This window comes from Neovison vison, chromosome 5 (genome assembly GCF_020171115.1).
Source record: "Neovison vison isolate M4711 chromosome 5, ASM_NN_V1, whole genome shotgun sequence".
In the NCBI taxonomy this organism is placed as follows: domain Eukaryota; kingdom Metazoa; phylum Chordata; class Mammalia; order Carnivora; family Mustelidae; genus Neogale; species Neogale vison.
In genome coordinates this window covers 34,167,548-34,192,940 of record NC_058095.1, presented here as the reverse complement: position 1 = coordinate 34,192,940, position 25,393 = coordinate 34,167,548, and the positions used below count along the sequence as shown (strand labels likewise).

General features: G+C 41.8%; 1 protein-coding gene across 2 annotated transcripts in view; it reads left to right on the top strand.

The window, feature by feature from the left end:
* Positions 1-18,781, top strand: part of TADA2A (transcriptional adaptor 2A) — a 52,655-nt gene extending 33,874 nt beyond the window's left edge. For both annotated transcript variants that reach the window (XM_044248458.1, XM_044248457.1), the window contains exons 9-16: positions 3,481-3,544; positions 4,879-4,922; positions 7,901-8,011; positions 10,120-10,191; positions 13,071-13,203; positions 14,353-14,396; positions 16,494-16,567; positions 17,911-18,781. In XM_044248458.1, the coding sequence (XP_044104393.1) occupies positions 3,481-3,544; positions 4,879-4,922; positions 7,901-8,011; positions 10,120-10,191; positions 13,071-13,203; positions 14,353-14,396; positions 16,494-16,567; positions 17,911-18,096 (728 nt within the window). In that variant the 3' untranslated portion in view covers positions 18,097-18,781. The remainder of the gene's footprint in view (positions 1-3,480; positions 3,545-4,878; positions 4,923-7,900; positions 8,012-10,119; positions 10,192-13,070; positions 13,204-14,352; positions 14,397-16,493; positions 16,568-17,910) is intronic.
* The last annotated feature ends 6,612 nt before the right edge of the window (positions 18,782-25,393 follow it).

The following is a 25,393-nucleotide window of genomic DNA, read 5'->3' as shown; positions in this document are numbered from 1 at the left end:
TGCATCTGTTCATAGCCCCGCGTGTTAGGTTTTGGTGTTCCTTCCTTCTAATCTGAGACTATCCTGAGGGCAGGTGGCAGTGAGATGCATAGTAATGGGTCAGCATGGAGTGTCCAGAATTTATTTCTATCATCTTGTCAGTGATACCATACTGATAGTGCCTCAGAGTTGTATGTTGCTCAAGTTCTGTTGCTTTTATATAGTGAAAGAAATTCATGATTGTAATGAGTGATTGTGTACTGTTCTTTTACTTGATAGGTTGCATTTTTTTCCTGCCTTAACATCTAGTTTCAGGAAGCAAAAGTGTGGGTTTCAAACTGTTCCGTGGTGGTACCCTCAGGCAATACTACTGGGAAAGGTAGCTGGAGGTAGAATGGAGAGAAGAGGTTCAGCTAAAGCGGATCTAACTTGTCTATTTCAAATAAGAACCTATTTGAAAATAACATTTGAAAGTTACTATAGGAGAACATGCAAATCTGTGTTGACTCATTGCCCCCATGGGTTAAACTTAAATTTGTATCTCACATCCTTCTTTTTTTTTTTTTTTTTAAAGATTTAATTTATTTACTTGACAGACAGAGATCACAAGTAGGCAGAAAGGCAGGCAGAGAGAGAGGAGGAAGCAGACCCCCCATGGAGCAGAGAGCCGGATGCGGGGCTCAATCCCAAGACCCTGGGATCATGACCTGAGCCAAAGCAGAGGCTTTAACCCCCTGAGCCACCAAGGCGCCCCTCACATCCTTCTTTTGAGCAATGAGATTATATTGCCTTTTTTGTTTATCAGTATTACAGAGGCTCTAGGCTCTTATTTTGATTCAGTGAAGCTCCCTATTTTGGAAGACGTGATTGTCATACAAAATAAAGTCCTTGCTGCACGGTTGGGGTGTTAAATTTTATTACCTAACATCTGAATAACATATTTTAGTTTTTCAAAGACACGTGTCAGGTCATTATGTTGTGCTCTAGAGCTTGTTTCTTCTGTGAATACATTCAGTAATTAAAACAAAACCCATCAGGGGCGCCTGGGTCAGTGGATTAAAGCCTCTGCCTTCGACTGGGGTCATGATCCCAGGGTTCTGGGATCGAGCACCGAGTCAGGCTCCCTGCTTGGCTGTGAGCCTGCTTCCCCCTCTCTCTCTGCCGGCCTCTCTGCCTACTTGTGATCTGTGTCTGTCAAATAAATAAATAAAATCTTTAAAAAAAAAAAAAAGTTAAACTCTCAACTTACACAAAGCCTAAGGAAATAAGATGTTATTGAATAGTTGCAGAATCTACTGAAATCATAAAATTTTAAGATTCCGTCAGAATCCAAGTTGCCTGGGTGGCTCAGTCTGTTGGGCATCTGCCTTTGGCTCAGGTCATGAGCCCAGGGTCCTGGGATTGAGCCCCGCATTGGGCTCCCCGCTTGGCCAGGAATCTGCTTTTCTCTCTCCCTCTGTCCCCTCCCCCACTTGTACTCTCTCTCCCTCACTCTCTTTCTCTTAAATGAATAAATAAAATCTTAAAAATACATATATTCCTTCAGAATCCGTGGATTATAGTTAACAACGGTTTGTGTAGCCCAGTGCCAAGTCAAGTAGTCTTCATAGTTTCTTCTTCTTCTTAATGGTAGGTCTTTATTTCTTAACTTTAGAGGGGCTTCAGATTATAAAAAGCTTGTGGGAGTTGTTTACTTCTGAGGGGGTTTTTTTTGGTATTTTTGTTGTTGTTGTTCTGTTGTTTTTTGGTTTTGGGGTTGTTGTTTTTTTTTAATTTAAACACTCATTTCATTTTTAGTTAAGCAAGATTTCTCTACTCACAGAAAAAGTAAACATGTTGGGCAATTTCACTGTCTTTCCTACTCCAAGGCTCTAGAACCAGACTGGGTTTGGATCCCTGTTCTGTACTTAGCAGCTGTGTGAGTGAGGGCAGATTGTTTCATGCGCATGGTGTATAGAGCGTGTGAAGGAATGGCAGGAAACAAGACTGGGAAGATAGGGAGACTGAAGGCAATAAGGGGTTTTATATAATATGCGATGGTTTGAACTCCCATAAGTGGATGGGAAGCCACTGAAAAATTATCGGGGGAAATATATCATCAGATTATGCTTAAAAACATTACCGTGGTACCATTTGAAGGCTTGAATTGGAATAAGGCCTACCTTATTCCTAGAGTTACTAAAAAAGTACACTCAGTGATCTGGTGAGACAGGATACCCGAGCTGAGGAATAGGATTAGGAACAAAGAGGAAGAGATGAATTCAAGACAGACTGAAGCATTCAGTATAGGTAAGATTCACTGACTGACTGGATATGGAGGAAGGGGAGGGAACGTCAAGCTGATTTCTTCTTCTTCTTCTTCTTCTTCTTTTTTTTTTAAGATTTTATTTATTTGACAGAGAGAGACACAGCAAGAGAGGGAACACAAGCACAGGGAGTAGGAGAGGGAGAAGCAGGCTTTCCGCCAAGCAGGGAGCCCGATGGGGGGCTCGATCCCAGGACCCTGGGATCATGACCTGAGCTGAAGGCTGACACTTAACAACTGAGCCACTCAGGCGCCTCTTCAGGCTGATTTCTGTCTTAGACAACAGTTTTGGGAAAGAGGTAGAGTACAAGTTTGTAACTGAGGACCGTGTGAGTAGAGATAGCCAGGTAGGGTCTGGAGCTTAAAATAAATATGTGGGTATGAGATTATATATTTTGATGGTACTTGGAAGCATAGGAGTGGATGAGATTATAGGAATAAGATGAGGGGTAAAAAGAAAGATGAGAACAGAACCCTGAGGAACTCTGAAGCTGGAAAAATTGGCCAGGGAAAGAAAGAGAACCAGAACTATTGTATTGATGAAACCTTTTGCTGTCTGCGGTTTTCTCCTAATTCCCCCTGTCTTGAACATGAAGCTAAAGCCAGGAAAGGACTGGGACATGGGCAACAAAGCAGAGCGTAGCTTTGGGGTTGTTAGGCCAGTTAGTGGAACTTTTCGCTACTGAATGCAAGACCATCCCCTAAATACTTGTTGCTCCCCAACTGCATAGTGCTCCTCTGGGCAAATGTCTCTGTTTCCCCTGATTCACTTCAGTCTTTTTTGATAATGTCTCCTGAACTTACTCCAATGAAGTTATAACCCCAGTCAATATTCATTTTTATGACTACTATAATAGATGCAGTTTCTAGCCCATGTGTGACCAAAGTTCAGACTCCCATTATATGAAACCTGGTAATATGCGTAACAAGGCATGGTCAAAAGAGGTCTTCAGTAGAAAACAGAAATTGTTACCTTTAGGGTAATGCTATATAAATATATACATAGGAAAAAAGATCTCTCTGATTTACTGTCAAAGAAATTTAGTATCCTAGGATATTTTTGTTTCCAAGAAACAAATTGCCTAGACCGGTGAGTGTGGAATAGTTAGCAATATGAGGTTCAAAGTTTAAGATAGTTTGGGTAAAAGATTTATTTTTGTCTAGGTTTTATTCTGTTTGTGTATGTTTGTTTATAGCTCTGAAGATGGCTGTCGTAGATATCTATCATTCCAGGTTAAAGGAGAGACAAAGGCGAAAAAAGTAAGTACAGAAAACCATCCAGCCTTCTTTCAGGTATGGACTATCGACCACATATAGCCCATAAGGAACATTTTACTTGCGGCTCGTCTTGTGACCTTGAGAAAGACACTTATCTTCCTTGGTCCTTAATTTTTCCATCTGTCAAATGTGGATAATAATACTTGTCCTTTTTTGTTTTGTTTTGTTTTTTACTTCCTCTTTTCTTACCCTTTCTTGATGTTATGATGACCATTGATAATATGGGTGCACTGTTTTAAGGAGAAAAGGAACAAAAATTCAAGGTGTTATCAAATCGTTAAGCTTTTTTTAATGCTTTCATTCTAACTGCTCATTTTTTAATGAGAAGTCTTATCTAAAAGGATTTCAAAGAAATTCTGAACAAGTTTCAGACAGTCTCAGTTACTCCTGCTCTTTGCAGCAGAACAAAAAACATATATTCAGACTGAGAAATTATGGATCCCAGACCCCCTCTAGATTACAAAGACTATTAACAGTTCAGGGAAGGGTATGCAGGATGTATGAGCATGTGTGTGTGTTATCATGGTGTTACAGACTAGAAACACAGTGGCGTCACAGTAAAAAGAGAGGAATAGGACTTGGGAGGCACTCTTGTGGGGCCAAGATGTCACCTAAAGTAAAGCGTGCCTAGAGTCAGCTTTGGAGAAGTGCTGGAGAAGATCACTCAGCGGCCCCTGTGAGGGGCATCATCACTCGTCATGCACACCTGCAGTGTAAGAGCAGAGGCTCCAGACACAACTCTGCATGGTTTACCTAAATACTGTTTTTGCATGAAACACATAATTCGAGCTAGATATTATCGTGGAACTTGGGTTGAGGATGCTGTTAAATCTTATGTTGAGGCCCTTGTGTTAAACAGGCACAGTAAAGCATTCTGTGAATGTACACAGGTACAGTTGTAAATATTGGATGTGTGATCATGGCACCCTTTTATGGTTTAGCCGTTTCCTTAAAAGACTGTTTTCAAATATCAGTTCCCTAAATTGAACAGATTAATTCTTATGACACAGACACAGATTCCCCCTCTGTTTCATTCCAGGGTATCGACATGTTTTCAGTATTTTTGAGTGCTCATTCCTTCATCCAGCAAATAGTTACTGGGAGTTATGTTTAAGGGGAGGAAAAATAAATGATCTTTGAAAGCCTAAAATTGTGTTAGTAGACTCACTACCCTCTAGAACTTTGTGGGGAGTGACGTCTTTGAACCTTAGTATTCTTCCTCGTAGTGTTTCAGATGTGTAATAAAAGCTGCATGTGGGAGACATTATTAGATGTGGAACTAATTATAATATACATTATTGTGGTTTTCATCCTAGAATTATAAGAGACCATGGATTAATCAACCTTAGAAAGTTTCAGTGTAAGTATTAGCTGCTTTCTTTATTTTAAAATTTCATCCAGCATTATTAAACAGTCTTCAACAAATCATTTATGGCAGTAGTTCTTTTTTTTTTTTTTTAAAGATTTTATTCATTTATTTGACAGAGAGAGATTACAAGTAGGCAGAGAGGCAGGCAGAGAGAGAGAAGGAGGAAGCAGGCTCCCTGCTGAGCAGAGAGCCCGATGCGGGACCCGATCCCAGGACCCTGAGATCATGACCTGAGCCGAAGGCAGCGGCTTAACCCACTGAGCCACCCAGGCGCCCCGATGGCAGTAGTTCTTAATCCAAGTTGTATATTAGCATTCACGTAGGTAGCTTTTTTTTTTTTTTTTTTTTTTTAATCTCCACACACTGTCCGGGGCTTGAACACATGAACCTGAGATCAGGAGTCACATGCTCTACCAACTGAGCCAGCTTGGTGCACCAGCATATCATATTGGAAGCTTTAAAAAAAATCTGATGGCCTGGGTATCACCCGAGACTAATAAAGTCAGAATCTCTGAGGGTTATTGCAAGAGCATTTTTAGAAAATCTTCAAGGCAATTCCGTTACATTGTGAGAGTTCAGAACCATTAATGTATCATCAGCACTTATATGATAATTCCTTTTTTTTAAAGTAGTATAGTAATTGCAGCATGAATATTAATGGATCATTTTCTGGAACTGGGTAGGAACTATATGTTAACATAACCTTGATCATCAGGTTGTTAAACATTTTTATGGGAAAAGCAACCATTATTTTGCATAAGACATCTAGTATTGTATGACAGTAAAACTATAATGACTTCTAAGTGAATGCACACTTTGACCTTACTATTTTAAATATTGGAGATACCTGGGCTGAGCAGAAAAAGGCCCTGTACTTTTTCTTCTTCTGTGATGTAGAGTTTATTCAGCAAATAAGAATGATAATCTCAATGATTACAATATTTATATAGAAATGTTATAATACTTGTATGTCACATGTACTTCTCATCCTAGTTGATAGAATCTTATAGAGCTTGACACTCTGTGCCATTGTAGGGTTCATTTCAGCCAGTCACCGGTTAAGTATTTTTTAATACAGTTATGATCATAAATAAGTATGTTACATCTTTTTTTCACTTTCTGATACTCTTTTTCAAGTGATTGTGGTGTTTTGAAGATGTACCTCTTAATAGTTATGTAATATGTTGTGTGTATGTAAATAAGTATATAATATGCTAAACTATTATTATTATTTTGCTTATTTTTAATTTTTTGAATCGTTATAATCCTGTGATGAGTTTGTGAATAAATCTTTATATATATTTAGAATTTTTTTAAGGTAGGTTCCCAGAAGTGGACTTAATAGGTCAAAGAATGTGATCATTAAAAATGCTTGACCTAAAAAAAAAAAAAAAAAATGCTTGACCTGCACTGCCAGATTGTTTTCCAAAAGATAATTGTATAAATTTACATTCCTTCTAGCAATGGATGAGATTGCGTGTTTAACCTCATCCTTCACTGAGGACTGTGGGTTTGCGAAAATAACTTAGGATCAGATTTCCATTGCCCTTTCTATAGACAATTATTGGTCATATTCTGGTAGCCACAGTAGTGGGTTCCTGTGTCTGAATGCCTGGGCTTTCAGTAATTGGTCAGTAGTGTTTTGACCTTTACTCATAGTAGACCCTGACTCATATAAATTCTGTTCTCAGCTGGTAAACAGAAGTGAGTTTAGCCTGATTACTTTAATTGTATTTTGTGCGTAAGAGTTGAGAGGAGGCCCTGTTGCTTCACAGTGTTGTGCCAGAGGTTTCAATTGCCATTATACTGAGTGTATGTGACCTTAATATTGTAGGCAGAGGGGTTTTTACACCAAATTTAAAGTTTTTACTCCTAATTCTTCTGTACTATCCATGTAGGGTGTTTTGGTTTTGGTTTGGTTTGCAGGGGAGGGGGTGCTGGTAGCGAAAATAATCAGTCTGTGGCTGCCCATCAAGTTAGCACTTGGAATTTGTGGATAAGAATGTCTCCCTCAAGGAAGGAGATTGAGCTGAGGAGATGACTTAATTTAAATAACTGTCATAATGCAAAGCTTGTATCTATAGTCCAGAAGTGAGCAGAGCTGGCTTAGTTACTTTAGCTCATGTACTCACCTAGTTTCAGCCTAGTCCATCTGACTGAAATGACCAAGTAGCAGTTCTAGCTACTCCAGCCTACCACGTACTGTTGGCAGGTTTTACTCCTTATCTTCTTTGCCGATGCCACTAATTTTTTTTTTTCTACTAAAAACTAGAATTTGGGTCATTAGTAGTCCTCAGAGGTATTGACTGTGGCTACCCTGTGTATGTGACCATTTAGATGGATGATAGTTATCTAAATATAACTCCATTACTAGTAAATTTAGTTGTGATACTTAGTTTGGAGGAAGGCAAAATGGCCCTGATAGAGAGTGAAGAAGTAAATGCCTCACTTGAGGCTCTGTTGGTAGGGACATTTCTCGTGGGGCATGAAAGCTATCACACATTTTTTTCTAGGCTAGTCTACCTCTTCTAGATGGATTATTGTGTCTGCATTTTCCTTGTTTTCCTGCAGAAGTTAATACTAGAAATTTTGCCCAACATTGTTCCTAAGAATACATGATTGGCCTTTAATCGTCTTTCCCATTACTGCCAACAGTCCCTGCCCCTGTACAGATGACGAGCCTGAGGTGTGAAGGTGATTATATTATCATCACCAGCGTGCTTGGTGATGCAGACGGTCTTCCGTTCTCCAGGGAGAACAACATCCCTATGTGATAGTCACTGTGATGCTCTTATCTTGAGGATTAGTGTTTTGCATTCTTGGCTTTCCTGTTTGCTTCCTGTCATGGGTAAATCAGTCATGTGAGGTTAGGAATGGTTCCTTCCAATTAACTTCTTGTAAAAGAAGCGTAGAGAACTTAGAGATTTTTATATTCTCTATGGCATGGTTGTGCTTTGTTTTCACTGTAGTAATGGAACGGCGGTATCCCAAGGAAGTCCAAGACCTTTACGAAACAATGAGGCGATTTGCGAGGATAGTGGGGCCAGTGGAGCACGACAAGTTCATTGAAAGCCATGCACGTAGGTGCTTTTTAAGCCTTGCGCAAGTATTTGTGTGTGTGTGTTCATGTAAATAGGAAGGATAATGGTATGTTTTAGGTGAGGTTCTATAAATAAATAAATGGGTATTTTTATCTTTTCTTCCCCTTTATTACAATGAACTAAATTTGGGACTTCGGGGGTGGACAGAAGAGGCTAAAAAGGCTAGTAGCTTTCTTTTTTCCCACCAAAGCAGTAGTTTAGTAGTTTCTTACCCCACTTTATATGTAAATTATAGGAGTTTTCAAATATATACAAAGATGGAGATGATAGTATAATGAGCCCCCATGTATCCATCACCCAGCTTCATCAATTAACACATAGCCAATTCTATTTCATTTTTATCACCCCCTCTTCTCTCACCCTCAGCTGGATTATTTTGAAGCAAATCCCAGACATCAGATAATTTTGCTCATAAATATTTTAGTATTAAAACTAGTTTTTAAAATGGGGACAGAGTTGGATGACTCATGGAGATAGTACTTCCATCATTCTCTCTTTTTTTTAATTTTAATTTTTTTTTAAAAAAAGATTTTATATATTCATTTGAGAGACAGAATGCACAAGCAGTGGGCAGGGGCAGAGGGAGAGGGAAAAGCAGACTCCCTGATGAGTTAGGAACCTGATGTGGGGCTCAATTCCAGGACCTGGAGATCATGACCTGAGCCGAAGGCAGAAGCTCAACCATCTGAACCATCCAGGTGCCCCCATCATTCTCTCTCTCTCTCTTTTTTTTAATATGTATATTTTTAATTCCTTAAAGAGTTAAGGAATTAAATTCAAGCCCCCACAGTGTGGGGCTTGAACTCACGACCCCACAATCAAGAGTCCCATGCTCTATGGACCAAGCCAGCCAGGCTCCCCAGTACTTCACCATTCTTTTGCCTGGCTTTCTGAGAGACCTCTACCCAGTTACCATTTAATTTTTCACAACAAAAAAATTGAAGTTGTTAAGGCCTGCACTTTACAGTAAGCTGGACTGGGTAGCTTAAGCTACACCTTTCATCACAAGTTTTATGTACTTGACCCTCAAATTTTTTTTTTAAAGATTTTATTTATTTGACAGAGAGAGATCACAAGTAGGCAGAGAGGCAGGCAGAGAGAGAGAGGAGGAAGCAGGCTCCCTGCTGAGCAGAGAGCCCGATGCGGGACTCGATCCCAGGACCCTGAGATCATGACCTGAGCCGAAGGCAGTGGCTTAACTCACTGAGCCACCCAGGCGCCCCGACCCTCAAATTTAGTTCTGGGAAAATGCTTTACCAAGGCTCTCACCCTGTTCCCATCATGCAAATATTTCTTGCATGGCATTGTAGGCATTTCTCTGAGCCAGGTTGATTGTCTCATCAAGCACCCTGTTTGGTTGGCATTCTTCATGTGGTTTGTACTGGTGACTGATCTTTTACTTCCTGTTCCAGTTTGTGCCATCCTTGGTTTATGTGTCATTCCAAAGAACTACACCCCATGGATTGTTCAGGCTCTTCCTTCATCCTTTTTTTCAAAGCACTCAAATTTGAATGTTCTATCACGTAATAATCCAAGCAGTTGCAACCTGAGCTATGCGCTCAGAGGAGGCAGAAATCTTTGGTTTATGGAAGACAATGCTCTTTTGTTCCTATAGGAGAAAAGCTGTAAAGAAACTATCTGGGACTTGAGCACAGAGCTTTTGTCCTTTGCTTCCAAAAGGACCACATCAAGTACTAGCAGAGGCAGGTTTTATAAAAGAATTTGGTTATGTGGATAGACCTGTTAATAGAGGATTAATAGAGTGGGGAAATTTAGTTGTTTAGAAAAATTATATTTGTTACTTCTGTAGCTAAATGAACTCAGCTGGTTCACTATGTTTTCTGGGAGACAGTTCCAGCTGCTTTTTCCAGTTGGGGATGGCAGTCAAAAGATGGCTAGCTTAAATTTTTCTCAGCTTTTGGGTAAAATTTCTAGTGAGACATTACAAATATATAGGATTCCTCAAATGGAATTGCCCAGTCTTTTATATAAGGCAGAATTACTGAAAATATTCAATAGCAAAGTGCTCATTGATGATGATTTTGTTCTCCCAACTTTTCTCCTTCATTTCTTCTTGGGATAAACAGTGGAATTTGAACTCCGAAGGGAAATCAAGAGGCTCCAGGAATACAGGACAGCAGGCATTACCAATTTTTGTAGTAAGTATGCTTAAGCTACACATTGTATCGGGGGCAGGTGTCTTCTAAACACATAGAGGAAGTCTCTGTTTGAGACCATGTGGATTTTTTTTAAACAAGCTTTCCCTTTTTGGAGTGTTTGATCTTTCCAGTGAAGTCTTGTCTGTTTAATCCTTATAAATGCCATGATACTAAAAGTGATGACACAAGAGACAGAGATGCTGCTTTAGATTCGGGAATCTGCTGTGGCCTCTTAAAAAAAAAGGATTTTTGTATTCTAATTTTTAGCATCGGCCTTCCAAAATTTTGTGGTGCGTGGTCTGATCATTTGTATTAACCAAGCTTCAAATGGCTCTACGTGCTTACATCCCAGTTACTTGAGGTAGTAATAATAATTATATTAATAACAGCCAACCTCGAAATAACAACAGTTTATCATACACCAGGCCCTATGCCAAGCACTTCACCTGGATGGTATCACTGGATTCTCCTAACAAACTTAGGAGATAGGCAGTGTTATTTCCATGTAATGAAGAAACAAGGTTTGATATGGTTGAAGAGATACGTGTAATAGAGCCAGGATGTAAGGGAAGGCAGTGTGTTACAGCAGTTAAGAGCTTGAGGTCTAAACTTGCACAGGTTGCGTTTGGATTGGATTCTGGCTCTCCTGTTCATCACGTTTGTAATTCGGTTTGGGTTTCAGTTTTCCATGTCTCTTAGAGTCAGTTAAGAAGATTAAATTAGAGATAATGCACGAAAACAGCCCAGTACCTGGCCCACAGTAAATGCTCAATAAATGAGAGTCTCTTTTGTTTTGTTGGAAAGATCTTTAGCATTCCCTCCTTCCTATTGCTTGAAAGCTATCACCCACTACCCATGAGAAGTAGTCTTGTTCAGCCTAGCATAATGGTTCTTTATTTTTAATGATGGAAACCATTTCAAAGTGAAATTTTATGTAGAGCCCTGGTCTGTAAATAAAAGGAAAGTGGAACTACTTTGAAGCCTGTTGGTGCAGGTCCCGTATAGAACCCAGGACCACCTGGTGTACATGGTGATATCTTTGCTCTTCACAGGAACCCTTGAGATATTTTCATGGAATCCTGGGGCTTTATGAACGTGGCTTAAAACTCACTGCTGTAGTTACTTTGGAATCTGTACACCTTTGTTAACATGTAGAAAACACCATACAACCTTTGTTTAACAAGACACTGATACCAGGTTTTGATTACCTGCTATTGGTTGCATCTGGGAAGGAGGGGAAAGGAATTGCACTAGTCAATGAGGACTTACCTTTGTTTGTCATTTTAATTGGTTTTTATTTTTTTAAGATTTTTATTTATTTATTTGACAGAGAGAGATCACAAGTAGGCAGAGAGAGAGGAAGGGAAGCAGGCTCCCTGCTGAGCAGAGAGCCCGATGTGGGGCTCGATTCCAGGACCCCGGGATCATGACCTGAGCTGAAGGCAGAGGCTTAACCTACTGAGCCACCCAGGCGCCCCTTTTAATTGGTTTTTAAAGAAGAGTGTATGCATATAGCACTTATAACTTTGAAAAAATGTAGAAAAAAGAACAGGAAGCAAATATGACCATATTGTAGTTAGTTATCTTTGGGGGGGGTGGAAACATAAGTGACTTACTTTCTTTGTATTTTTCTGTTTGGGGAGATTTTGCCTCCAAATTTCTTAAAGCTAGGAAGAGAATAAAAAAATTATTTCTTGTCAAAAAAGGGATTTCAAACTAAAGGATATCACATTGCTCTTAAAAAAAATAATTGTGGGGAGCACCTGGGTGGCTCAGTTGAGTATCCAACTTTTGGCTTTGGCTTGGATCATGATCTCAGGGTCATGAGATCGAGCCCTGTGTCGGGCTCCCTACTCAGTCAGCACAGACTCTGCTTGAGATTCTTTCTCCCCACCGCCCCCGTCCATGATCTCTCCCTCTCTCTGAAATAAATAAATAGGGGTACTTGGGTGGTTTAGTCAGTTAAGGTCCAACTCTTGGTTTCGGCCCAGGTCATGATCTTACAGTCTTGGGATCAAGCCTGGTGTCCTTCTGTGCTCAGCATGGAGTCTGCTTGAGTTCTCTCCCTTTGCTCCTCTCCCTGCTCATGCTCACTCACTCTCTCTCTCTCTCTCTTAAATAAAGAAATCTTTAAAAAAAATAAGTAGGGACCTCTAGGTGGCTCAGAGTCCTGGGATCAAGCCCCACGTCAGGTTCCCTGCTCAGCGGAGAGCCTGCTTCTCCCTCTGCCTGCTGCTTCCCCTGTTCCTTCTCTCTCTTGCTAGCACACTCTCTCAAATAAATCTTTTTAAAAATAAATAAAGAAATGGGGCGCCTGGGTGGCTCAGTGGATTAAGCCGCTGCCTTCAGCTCGGGTCATGATCTCGGTGTCTTGGGATCGAGCGCCGCATCGGGCCCTCTGCTCAGCGGGGAGCCTGCTTCCCCCTCTGTCTCTGCCTGCCTCTCTGCCTACTTGTGATCTCTCTCTCTGTCAAATAAAATAAATAAAATATTTAAAAAAAAATAAATAAAGACATACATATGTAAATAAATCTTTTAAAAAAGAAAAAATAATTATGGAAGCAATCTTATATGTTGTTTTTTTTTTTCTTTAAATTTTATTTCTTTATTTTGGGGGGCTGCTAAGGGAGAGGTAGAAAATCTCAAGCAGACTCCCCACGGAGTGCAGAGCCCCACACAGGGCTTGCTCCCAGCCCTGAGATCATAACCTGAGCCAGAACCAAGAGTCAGATGCTTAACCGACTGAGCCACCCAGGGCCCTGGAAGCAGTTTTGCAAAATAAACCCCAAAATGGTGAACCGTTTGCATGTCGGTTAGAAAGCCTTTGAGTTAGTTCTGCTGTGTTGTTATTGCAGTCACGTTCTTTTCTCTACCATCAGGTGCCCGAACCTATGACCACCTAAAGAAGACGCGGGAGGAGGAGCGCCTTAAGCGCACCATGCTCTCTGAAGTGCTCCAGTACATCCAGGACAGCAGTGCTTGCCAGCAGTGGCTCCGTCGGCAAGCCGACATGTGAGTGCTTAGTCCAGAGAGCAGGAGCGGCTTCTTGGGTGCTCTGGCTTTTATGTGTAGTTTCAGATATTTCCATGGGTACCCTACCCACATGGCAAAGTAGTAATAATTGGGTAGCTAGAAAAACTCAGAATTCTAATCTTAGCCATCTGTCCCAGAAACACTGCAATACTGATAGTTTTGAGAAACATAGCTGGCCTCCTAGATTCTTACTTTGCTACTTTGATCTTCTTTTTAAAAATAGTAAATTTCTCCCCCATGCCTCCTCTTTCCACCCCATTGTCTATTGGAATGATTTCCGTTGGCAAATCATGTCCCTGTCCTTTCCCCATGATTAGTCTACATGATGTTCCAGACTAAGAGCTCTTCTTAACAAATCCAGGGGATTTCTTACACCCCATAGAACAGATCACCCTTCCTGGTTAGTATAGTGGGATATGCTGTAAAACAGTACCGTCTATCTCTATATCCATTTAAAGTAACCAACCTGAGGCGCTTGGGTGGCTCAGTCAGTTAAGTGGCTACCTTTGGCTCCGGTTATGATCCCAGGGTCCTGGGATCAAGTCCCATATTGGGCTCCTTGCTCAGCAGGGAAGTCTGCCTCTCCCTCTCTATCTGCTTCTCCCCCTGCTCATGCTTGTTCTTGCGCTCTCTCTCAAATTTAAAAAAAAACTTTTTTTTTTTTAAAGACTTTATCTTTCAAAGAGGGAGAGCATGGGGTGCCTGGGTGGTTCAGCTGCCTTCAGCTCAGGTCATCAGACTCTCTGCTCAGCAGGGAGCCTGCTTTCCCCTTTCTCTCTGCCTGCCTCTCTGCCTTCTTGTGATGTCTCTCTCTGTCAGATGAATGAATAAAATCTTTTTTAAAAAAAGAGAGAAAGAGAGCACATAAGCAGAGGGAGAGGGAGAAGCAGGCTCCTGGCCAAGCAGAGAGCCCCAAGCAGAATTTGGTCCCAGGACCCTGGGATCATGACCTACGCCAAAGGCAGCTGCTTAACTGACTGAACCACCCAGATGGCCCTCAAATATTTAAAAAAAAAAATTTAAATAAATAAAGTAAGCAACCTGATAAATGGCACCCAGGCCCACACGGCCTTTTGAAAATTGCCTTCTTTGGTGTGACTTAAGTTGAATTTCTCTTCTTTGTTTTAGTGATTCTGGCCTGAGCCCTTCTGTTCCGATGGCTTCAAATTCAGGTAATTCTTTTTCAGGCTGGAGCAAGTCTTGATTGTAAAGTTTTCATTCTAGGGATTCACACAGTAGTCTCTTACCCCTTATGGAAGGAGGGTGCTTAGGCAGAGAGGTAAGTAAGTATGTTATCCCAATTTATAAACATCAAGCTTTCAGAATCTTCATGGCCAGATAGGGATTATCTTCTGGGTTTGAGTACAGAGCAGGGGAAGAAAGAGCTCCAGAGGGGTGATTTCTGTATTTACCAGTGTTCACGAGCAGTTAACTTTACCACGATTTTGAGATTTGTCTCACAGATCACTTAAAGTCTCTGTATCCTGAGCAGTAACACAAGGATTTCTTTGTAAGTTGGAGATATGAGGTATTTCTGTTTGTTACCTTTACCTCTTTGGGTATGTCCTCTATTTTGAGTTTAGTTTTCAGAGCAAGCTTAAGCCATATGTTATCTGCTAATCCTCAGTGCACTTTGAGGTGATATGATTTATAGAGCTCTGATCCAAATTGTGGTGGTTTTTTGCCAGAACAATTGTTATTGTTCTTGTTATTAATCACCCCTGCTCCATATGCTACATCAGCCGCATTCCTATATCAGAACATACAGACCATGCCCCTGTAGAGACTGGACTAGTGAAAAAGATGACCCATTTGCAGTTTTACCATTCTTCAGAAGCTTGAAACAATAGACCTTGTGATCCCATTAAAATCTCTCAGATTCAGGATCTAGACAGAGCCTAGAAAACGGTTCTTTAGGGCTACTTTTTTAAAAAAAATTGATTCCCTTGTTTCAGGTGATTATTTCTTAACTCTTAAAAGAGAAAAGAGAGTCTTTTAGAGAGTAGTCAGGATAGCTAAATCCAAGTTATATTTTATAAGTTTCTTACTTCTAACCCTGCCCTCTGAATCTAAATACAGAGATACAAATAATAAAAATATAGTACAGTGATCATTAATAATTTGGTATTTGCGTTTTTGAACCATCTGTATTCACTTATTCTTTGTTGCTTCCTAGGCTGGTGGTGTTAGGCTTCCTCACCCCCTATATTTAGGTTGGGAGACCCGTTGTTGTTCTTCATGCTCTCCATTGCTCCTAATGTAGTGCAAAGTAGAAAGCCTGGATCATTAATTACAACCTAGCCTGCAGTAACTTTGGTGAGGTACCAAATGATTTTAGTCTTCCTTTTTGAGCATTTAGGGGAAGGCTAAGCCTGTTGGTTATGGAGAGGCTCTTATCCCCTTGTTGAAACTGCAGAGAAGCCTGTTTTCTCTCAGAGCAGCCTATAACAGCCCCTATTTCTCCCCATCTCCTAAAAAGCAGCCCCCATAAAACTTGTTATTATGTTATTCCACATTTTCTTTTGCCTAACTTAGCCTACTTATCTTCCAACTGAGCATTAATTCCAATTATGTATTCAAAACAAAAGCAAAAAATTTTGCACATGAAACTTTCCATCCTAGGTAGTGACCTCATACTTGGGTTTCTTTCTCAGTATGTGAGTTCACCCCAGCTTCTGGTTTGCCCTATAATGGCTCATTGTTCCTCTGTGCGGGTCTTTCAGGTAAACAGGGCTTCTTTGGAAGGAACAGATATTCCCTCACATAATAAATAAGAAGGGCCTTTTGCTGGCCTAACAGTCTGCCTTTGATCTGAAGGCAAATGGTACTTGGTTAATTACCATGTTTGCCTCGAGCTCCTGGCAGAGTGCTGAGGCCTGGGAAGTGTCTCTCCTGTGGAGTTGTTATTTCCATTCATCAGCTGTCGGGGTGGGCAGCATATGACCTTTCTTTACTGGGTGACATCTGGGCTTTAGAATTTAGCATCTTACTGGGTTGAAAAGAGTAGCACTTGGGTTGCTAGGGTATGTGTGATTGTATATTTTAGCAGAGCAAAGGGCACGGGAATTACCACTTGTATTTTCAGGTGAACGTTGCGGTACCCACGTTGCCAGCTAGATTGAGGCCTGAGGTGGATGGGTAGAGATTTCTTAGAGCTGGACATCATGACCTCATTCATACCTTACTGGCCTGGCCACAGTGGACTGTGTTACTTCATACCTGAGGAATTGTCACTCCTATGAAATGCATACCTTTTTCTCTGTCTGTAGGTCGACGAAGTGCACCACCCTTGAACCTCACTGGCCTTCCTGGCACAGAGAAGCTGAATGAAAAAGAAAAGGAGGTAACAAAATGACAGAGAGCTGGAGGAGAAAGAGTGGGATTGATGATACATAAATCCTAGTAATGGCAGCTGTCATTGACTGAGCATTACCGTGTATCAGATACTGTACTGAGGGCTTCATATGAATGAAATTGTTTAACTCATATATGAAATAACTCATATATGAAAATGGTTATTTCCTGTTGGAGTGGCCATTTTGATGAGCTCTGCTGTACACTTACTCCATCACTATAACCGTCACATAAAAGATTGTCCCCACAGCATGTATGTAGATATAAAGGAGGGACTTCATCATCACATAGAGTCAAAGACTAATTTTGATTAAAAATGCCATGACCTACTTTTCTTTTCCACTAAAATCATCAGACTTATCTTCATATTACTTTTGGCTGTCTCAAAAATTTAAAGCCAGCCTCAAAGGAGTCATCCTTAAGCATTTTCAAAAAAATGTGCCTAGCTCTGAAGTCCATTCCAAAAGAGAAACCATCTTCTGTTCCTCATGCACTCCTTTTACCGTTCCCAAGATCAGTCTCCCCATCTGCCACTCCATATCATTAATTCAGGTCATATAGTAAGCGGAGTCTTGGAGTAGGCTTGTTAGTCTTTAATTTCAGCCACAGGAACAGTAAAGATTAGTTTGGGAATAGAGAGGAGTGTATGTTCTAGTTCAGCATTGCTGAAGAAGGTCACAGGCCTTTCTAAGTCAAGTATTGAATGGCCTGGAGTTTTAATCAGTTTTATCCTTACCCACAAGCAGTGACCTCTCAACTGCTCATTGCCGTGGGGTGCCACTGCAGGGGAGCTGGGACTGAGCCAGCTTTCTAGATTTTTAGCAGCTGAACTAGCCTCTTTGCAAGGTCTCTGTCTCCTCCTTCAAAGTAGGAAATGTAAACACAAAATCAGCGACCAGTGCTTTATGCTGATACTAAAAATAATGTGATTCAGGCTTGGGAATCCAAGTATCTGTACCCCCGCCCCTTCTGTGCCCTATGGCTCTTCCCTGACTGGCTGTGTTGGAATGTGCTGGGCCGAGAGCTGTGTGGACCCAGGCTGTTCCTCAGGACACATACTTGTGCTCCTTGACAGACCCAGGTGAGCCGGCTGACATGTGCTGAAGTCGCTCCCAGCATTAGACTCTGGCTTTCTCTTCCTAAGTGTCTGTCGTGAGGGAGGATTCTCTCCAAGGAAGAGACTAAATGGAATGTGGTCCAGCCACCCAGCAGCTCCTATAAATAGTTGGAGGTTGATGTCACTTTTTTGAAATTTTATTTTGGCTATACCTACTGGATTAAATTACGAGAATGACAGATGTTAATGTTTATTAAATTTGCCGTGTCTTGCAGCTCTGTCAGATGGTGCGGTTGGTCCCAGGAGCCTATTTAGAATACAAATCTGCTCTATTGAACGAATGTAACAAGCAAGGAGGCTTGAGACTGGCGCAGGCAAGAGCACTCATCAAGATAGATGTGAACAAAACCCGAAAAATCTATGATTTCCTCATCCGAGAAGGATACATCACTAAAGCCTGAGGCTCTGAGGGCCTGGGATCAGAAATCACAAGTTTGGAATGCGGTGGGCCGAAGGACAGCACGGGTGCTCTGGAGCGTTTCGTTGCTGAGCTGAATTCTCATTGTAAAAAGAGAGGAAGGACAAAGGGAACCTTACGTTGTATTAATATCTCCTTTCTTCTCTACCCTGCTTTAAAACACTCCTGTTGTTGGTGTTGTGCTGCAGAGTTATGTGCTAGATAAGCTATTATTAAATGTGAGTGGGCCTTTATTCCCAACACCTCTTGTAACTAAAACAAGAACCATAGTACCTCCCCTCAGAGTGTTGGTAGAAATAGAACTGAACCAGGCTGTGGTCCCAGGAGTCCAGCTCAGATCTTTGTACTTGGGAGGCTGGTTTTCTGATTATGTTTTGCTTTCAAACATTACAGAAAGATCTAAAATAAAGGGAAAGGTTATAGAGCATGAGAAAGCTTTCTCTTCCCTTCTGAGGATTTTTTAAGCTGACGACTTAACGTTTATGAGCAAATGGGAGGAAAAAAATCTCTCCGTGATGGTATTGTCCCAAACTGCGTCTTTCCCTTTTAATGTTTGGCTTTGTACTTTGCAGTCTGTCTAATGTGCAGTAGACTTTTGAGGAGGTGGCACCGGATATAAAATGTCTCTTATTTTTAGAATTAATGGATTAAAATGTTTTGCTACTTAATTTGTGGGTGTGTCAAGTATTCTGGTAACTAAAGCACACTTAGGGTGTTGAATGCCCGCCTCATCAAGCTGCACTGTCTCTGCTAACATGTGTGTCCTGGCGTCACCCTGTTCTTGCCCTGGGTTTCCCAGGATTCCAGGTCCCTGAGGATGGAGATGACACAGCTAACCTCGGCTTTGCTTGGATTGAGACCTGAACCCTAATTTCTCAGTGGTGACAGGCTAGCCTTCAATAAAAGCTGCTTTTAAAACAAAAGTAAAGCAGTTTTGCATATGGGACTCACTAGGTATGAGGGTGAGTAACCCCACCACATCTGAAACTTGATCCTCAAACCTTTCCACAAAACAAGAAGCCAAACGTGGAGTCATGGTTATCCCATTTCTGTTAGAAGCAAAGCTATTTGTAGAAATAACTTCAGAATCTGCAATAAATTGCCTCCAGTAGCTGAATGATTCTTCAATTCTTTCAGCATCCAACATATCTAATTCAAATATCATATGCTTTGTTGGAAGTATTTGCTCAAACTTTTTGACTCTTGTAAATAAGCATGCTTATCTGGCAGTTGCAGATGAAAAGGACACTCTTAGGATCTGAGGGAATTAGAATAAAAGACTTCAACCTTGAAAAGAGGTGGCTTGTGGAAATTCTGTCTTTTCTTTGCATTGTCATATCTCTCAGAAAACGGGGTCTGTCATCACCATCACCCCTACTTGGTTATAAAGGGATCGCCTCTTGTTCCTGAAAGGTAATTGCTGTTCTAAAAATCGGGGATGCATTAGACACCAAGGTTAGGTGGTGTCTCTGATAGTCCCCAGAGTCCTTAGTCTTGATTAAGGAAGGCTCCCTGGGAGAGGTGAGCTCTTTAGGCAATGATAGGATTGAGAAGAGAGAGAAAGAAAGTGGCAGATGGAAGTGGGAGACTATTGCAGACATAGTGGTGGAGGATGATGTGGAGGCAGCAGTGGGAGTGAGGAAAACCATGCCAAAAGGTTTAGTTGGCGAGGACACAGAGGGCAGCTGGGGTAGTTAGGAGTGGGAGGATGGGAGGACAGTCTGATAGAAACCTTGGAACCAGCCGAACTCCGAAAAAACTGATGGGGGTGGGGATCTAGATTTGATGAGGAAAATGGCATGGTTGAAAACAGGAAAATAAGGCTGTAGGGGCGCCTGGTTGGCTCAGTCATTGAGCGTCTGCCTTCGGCTCAGGTCTTGATCCCGGGCTCCTGGGATTGAGCCGCACAGCAACGGGCTCCATGCTCAGTGGGAGGCCTGCTTCTCCCTTTCCCTCTGCCCCTCCCCCTGCTTGTATTCCCTCTCAAGCTCTCTCTCTCTTTCTGACATTTAAATAAATAAGATCTTAAAAAAAAAATAAGGCTATAATTTCAAATGATTAGATTTTAGGAAGTAGGATTATTATTATTGTAGCAAACACAACTGTACAAAATTTATGACCTAGACTCCCTGGTAGGTTTCTCAGAGATCAGGCCATATTTTGGGTAAGGGATACTCAAAAGTCACTGAGTTGCCATCTTTTTGCACTTAAAATAGAAAATCACTTGCTGATACTTGACGTGGTTGGTATAAGTACATTATTTCCTTCCATGTTCTTATCACCAAAGGAGGCCCATCTTGTTACTCAAAATTCAGAGCTAGCAAGGGCCTTAAAAGTATATTCCACCCTTCCCCTTTGCTGTTAGACAGAGTTCAGTATTAACTACCTATACTAATCGAGGTCTCTTTTAGTCCATATTCTGAAGAGGAGGCATTTACTCAAATTCAGTGACTTCAGTACTTTTTGCTGTTAGGAATTTTATTGCAATTTAAAATTAAAGGTTTCTGGGGCACCTGGATGGCTCAGTGGGTTAGGTCCTCTGCCTTCGGCTCAGGTCATGATCTCAGGGTCCTGGGACCGAGCCCCGCATCGGGGCTCTCTGCTCAGTGGGGAGCCTGCTTCCCTTCCTTTCTCTCTGCCTACTTGCGATCTCTGTCCAATAAATAAAATCTTAAAAAAAAAATAAAGGTTTCTGCTGGGATTTTAGGTATGTCCTTCTCTGCCAGGGGTGGGAAATAGAGATCAAATTTCTTCCCATGTCATGACCCTTTCAGTGCTCAAAGATCTAGACTGTGTGGAGACCAACTAACTCCATGGTTTATCTCTTTTGGGGTTCCAGTTTTCACCTTTTTTGTTTACAATACCCCCTCTGCACACACCCCCCCCAATTAAATCTAAACTCAGCCAACTAACCAGTCCTTGCTGAGAGGGGAGGACAGGCTTCCTAGTTTTGAGTCATGAAACCAGCTTGTGGTTAGCCAGAAGGGAGCGAAGACCAATGACATTGATCAACAACAAAATTCCAGTTGGTGAGTCATTCCAGCTTTAGGAACTATGCAGATAGGTAATAAGAGAACTAAAATAGCCAGTGTAAAGGATCAGAGACCCAAGTTGTAAAGAGAAGCTTGGAAAAACTCATCTGGAACACTCTTCCACTTAACCCTGGGTGAGAGAGGGGTACTGGTTCTAGACCGCATCCTGGAATATTGCCCATCCATTTTGAACGATGTCCTTGTCAGTACCTTCCAGATACACACTGTATTACTGTTAACACAAAAAGCTTTACCACAACGCCTATGTACCTGCTTTTTCATTTGTCTGAATTGATCTAAAAATTAAAGTTTGGTTCTGGAAGTACTGATCTCGAAGTTTTCTTTCCAGTGTGCTTAGCCAGATGTGGTTCACTTCTCCCTGACCTCCCAGAAAGGGACACAGCCATTCCTGTAGACTTGTGTAAAAGACAAGGACTTCCTCTTCAATCAGACCCAATAACCACCTCTTCTGAGTGTGATGTGAGATGGAGCAGGATCTCTGATTGCCCAACAGGGTCAAAGCAGCCTGGATAGGATAGTAATGGGCATGCCGACGTAGGCACTTAATTTGCGAGAATAGTACTTGAGTATTTAATGAGTATTTTGGAACCTAAGTGGCCTATCCGTGAAGTATGCACCAGAACTTAGTTTCCTGCTTTTGAGGTGTTGGGAGCTGGGAGGTGGGGACAGGTGAATCATTTGAGACAAGCTGGGAAGGCCAGTTTCTAAAACTAATGGGAATTTTTTTTTTTTTGGGGGGTTCAGTTTTGCCAGTTGCCTCAGCTTCTGTCAGTTGAGATGTGCCATGATAAGAGAATCAACTGCTCTTTGATTTGACTGACCAGGCTTACAAGTCAAGAGACAGGTATTTAAGGGAAGGGTGACTGTCTTACATCTGACATTAAAAGTCCTTTGTCAGGATGAGTTACTTGCTTGGTATGTATTATGTACTGGGCCCTCTTTCCTGTTAGGAGCAGGAATAATGAGGAAGTTGAGATAAGAATCCAGAAAGTGACCATCAAAAGGTTTAAACCCAAAACAGAGTTACAAAAAAACTTTTTTTTTTTTTTTTAAATCTAATAGATGTACTTCCCTTTGTCTTTTTTGCAAGCCCTGTAGTTAACCTTTGCCAGCCCAGACTTGTTCAGTGTCTTTCAGGACTGTATAATTAAGGCTGAGGCACTTATTTTCTACTTTGGAGCACAGGAGGTGGATTTCTGTGGCACCACACTAATTATTTGGTTGAATTAATCTCTCATTCTTAACCAAGCAACCCTTTTTCTGGCTTGTTCTGGTTTCCCCTGAGGTCTTCCATGGTAGAAAGCCTCCAAGTGGAAGCTTGCTAATAATCCTGCCCTGGGCCAGAGTTGTGTTCAACAGAAGTAGCATCTTAGGAAATACGGAAAGGAGGAGACCTCATAGTTGTTTTAAGAAACCAGGGCTTTAGGGGCACCTGGGGGACTCAGTGGGTTAAGCGTCTGCCTTCGGCTGAGGTCATGATCCCAGGGTCTTGGGATCAAGCCCTGCATTGGGCCCTCTGCTCAGCAGGGAGTCTGTTTCTCCCTCTCCCACTCCCCTTGCTTTGCTCTCTCATTCTCTCTGTGACAAATAAATAAAATCTTAAAAAAAAAAAAAGAAACCAGCACTTTATTAATCAAAGTAAAAATGTTGAAATGCTGTCATCTTATCACCCCTCTTCAGTGAACTGACAGCCAAGTGCCAAGTCATCACACTTCCAATGCGTGTCTCCTCCTTGGAGAGCTATCTGCCAAGTATATACTCTGTTTCTGAAATTGTTTGCAATGACCTAACCTTCTCTTTTCTCCCATTAAACAATAGATAACTCCTGATTTGGATTTTCCCCTAGGATCACCCCTCATTTAGGGAATTCCTTAAAAACATAAAAATGTATTATTTTAAGAAATAAAAAATTAATGGGACCTGCACTGGGAAGCTTAATTTTAAAGATTTTATTTACTTATCTGACAAAGACAGGAGAGGGAGAAGCAGACTTCCTGCTAAGCAGGAACCTAATGTGGGACTTGATCCCAGGACCCCAGCCAGAATCATGACCTGAGCTGAAGGCAGATACTAACCGACTGAGCCACCCAGGTGCCCTGGTGCTTAATTTTTTCTTTCTTTTTTTTTTTTTTGGTGCTTAATTTTTTAATGTTCCCAGTCAGTGTGTCCTATAAGAAAACATACTGAATTGGTGAATTGGGGGGTGGGCACCTGGGTGGCTTGGTTGGGCCTCTGCCTTCAGGTTCAGGTCATGATCTCAGGGTCCTGGGATCGAGCCCCACATTGGGCTCTCTGCTCAGGGGGAGCCTGCCTCCCCCTCTCTCTCTGCCTGCTGCTCTGCCTACTTGTGATCTCCATCAAATAAAACCTTAAAAAAAATACTGAATTGGGGCTAAGTGTCTTGTGTTTTATGCCCATTTTCAATCTTAGAAAGTTGTCTAAGATGAGAAGGGCAATTTCCAGGGCTTTCCCCCCCAAAAAATATTGAAAAGGATTGAAGAGTTCAGAAATGCCATGAAGAGGGGCACCTGCGTGGCTCAGTGGGTTAAAGCCTCTGCCTTCGGCTCAGGTCGTGATCCCAGGTCCTGGGATCGAGCCCCGCATCCGGCTCTCTGCTCAGCGGGGAGCCTGCTTCCCCCTCTCTCTCTGCCTGCCTCTCTGCCTACTTGTGATCTCCCTCTCTGTCAAATAAATTAAAAAAAAATAAAATGCCATGAAGACACTAGCTCCCTAGTACAAGGGGCCTGAGGAGTGGGTGGACTGATCTGAATTCTCCATAGAGGGGGAGGGAGCAGCAGGGTTCCAGCCCTGTCCCCATGGGAATTTGCTGCCTGCTTTGGAGAGGTAGAACTGTTTTTCCGTACAGTATCCTGTTCAAGAGCCTCTTTTTAACCAGGGGCAGGCCGCAGCAGAAAAAGCCACTCTACTGGGGACAGGAACCAGAGCCCTTATTTTTCCCCAGAGGAGAGCACTCTGATATATTTTTACCAGAGGGTATTTACCTAAGCTTTAGCCACAGATTTGTGACAGCAACGTCAAGCTTACCTGGCAGCCCTCCTCCCCAACCCCACGAAAATCTTTGCCTTGTTTTGGGCGTGCATGGTTTCAAGATTCAGGACACCTGTCAGATCGAAGTCAGCATAGGTTTAACTTCATGATGCAAAGCAAAATGCTTTTGAGAGCAAAATCTCCCAGGAGTGCCTCCGCCCCCAGCAACTGCAGAAAAGAAGGCGTCTGTGGGAGAGAAGGGTGGCTATAGACGTCATTGCATCTTCCAGATCCCAGCTGTGACCTGGCTCAGAGTTCTACAGTTAAAAATAACCATGGCTTAGAGTTGGGGGAAAAAGTAAACTGTTGGGTCTCCATGGAAACTAGGAGAGGGATAAAAGCAAGCCACGGATTTCCAGCAGATGTGGCAAGATGGGGTGGATATAGGCGTTGGAGCTTAGAGGCTTTCCGGTGAAAGGGGATACCCCTGATTAGCATCCAGGATGTAACCACACATTGCTCCAGGGCTCTAGGGACACACTTTGCTGTCAAGATATTTTTGCAACTATAGTCTGTATATCTTAGGTCTGGTGAAGAATTGAGGCATCCAACTTCCTGTAACAGAGATTTGCTACTATTTGACAAAGCAGAGAGCTGGTGAACAACATAGTAGGTTAGATAGTACCTTTTAACCAATCTGGGAACCTCTGCTACCCTCTCCCCCATTCACATTCCACTCTTTCATTTACAAAGTCAAAGGCTTGGCCTAAGTACCAATTTATAACTTAGAGGGGAAGTCTTCAAGCTCTTGAGTTGACATGGACGTTTACTCCCCTTGAGTGGGATCAAGGGGAGATTTTTTTGTCTTTGATGTTGTAGTAATTATGCAGAATGGCGTAAGTTACCCCGGATGTATATGCACTCCAATGTTCATAGCAGCAATGTCCATGATAGCCAAACTGTTGAAGGAAATGACATGCCCTTCAACAGATGAGTGGATAGAGAAGATGTGGTTCATATATACAATGGAATATTACTCAGCCATGAAAGGATAAATACCTACCATTTGCATGGACATGAATGGAACTGGAGAGGATTTTGCTGAGTGATGTAAGTGAAATAAGTAAAGAAAGACAATTATTGTATGGTTTCACTCATATGTGGAACATAAGGAGCAGTGTGGAGGACACAGGGAAAGGGAGGGAAAAATGGGAAGAAATTGGAGAGGGAGACAAACCA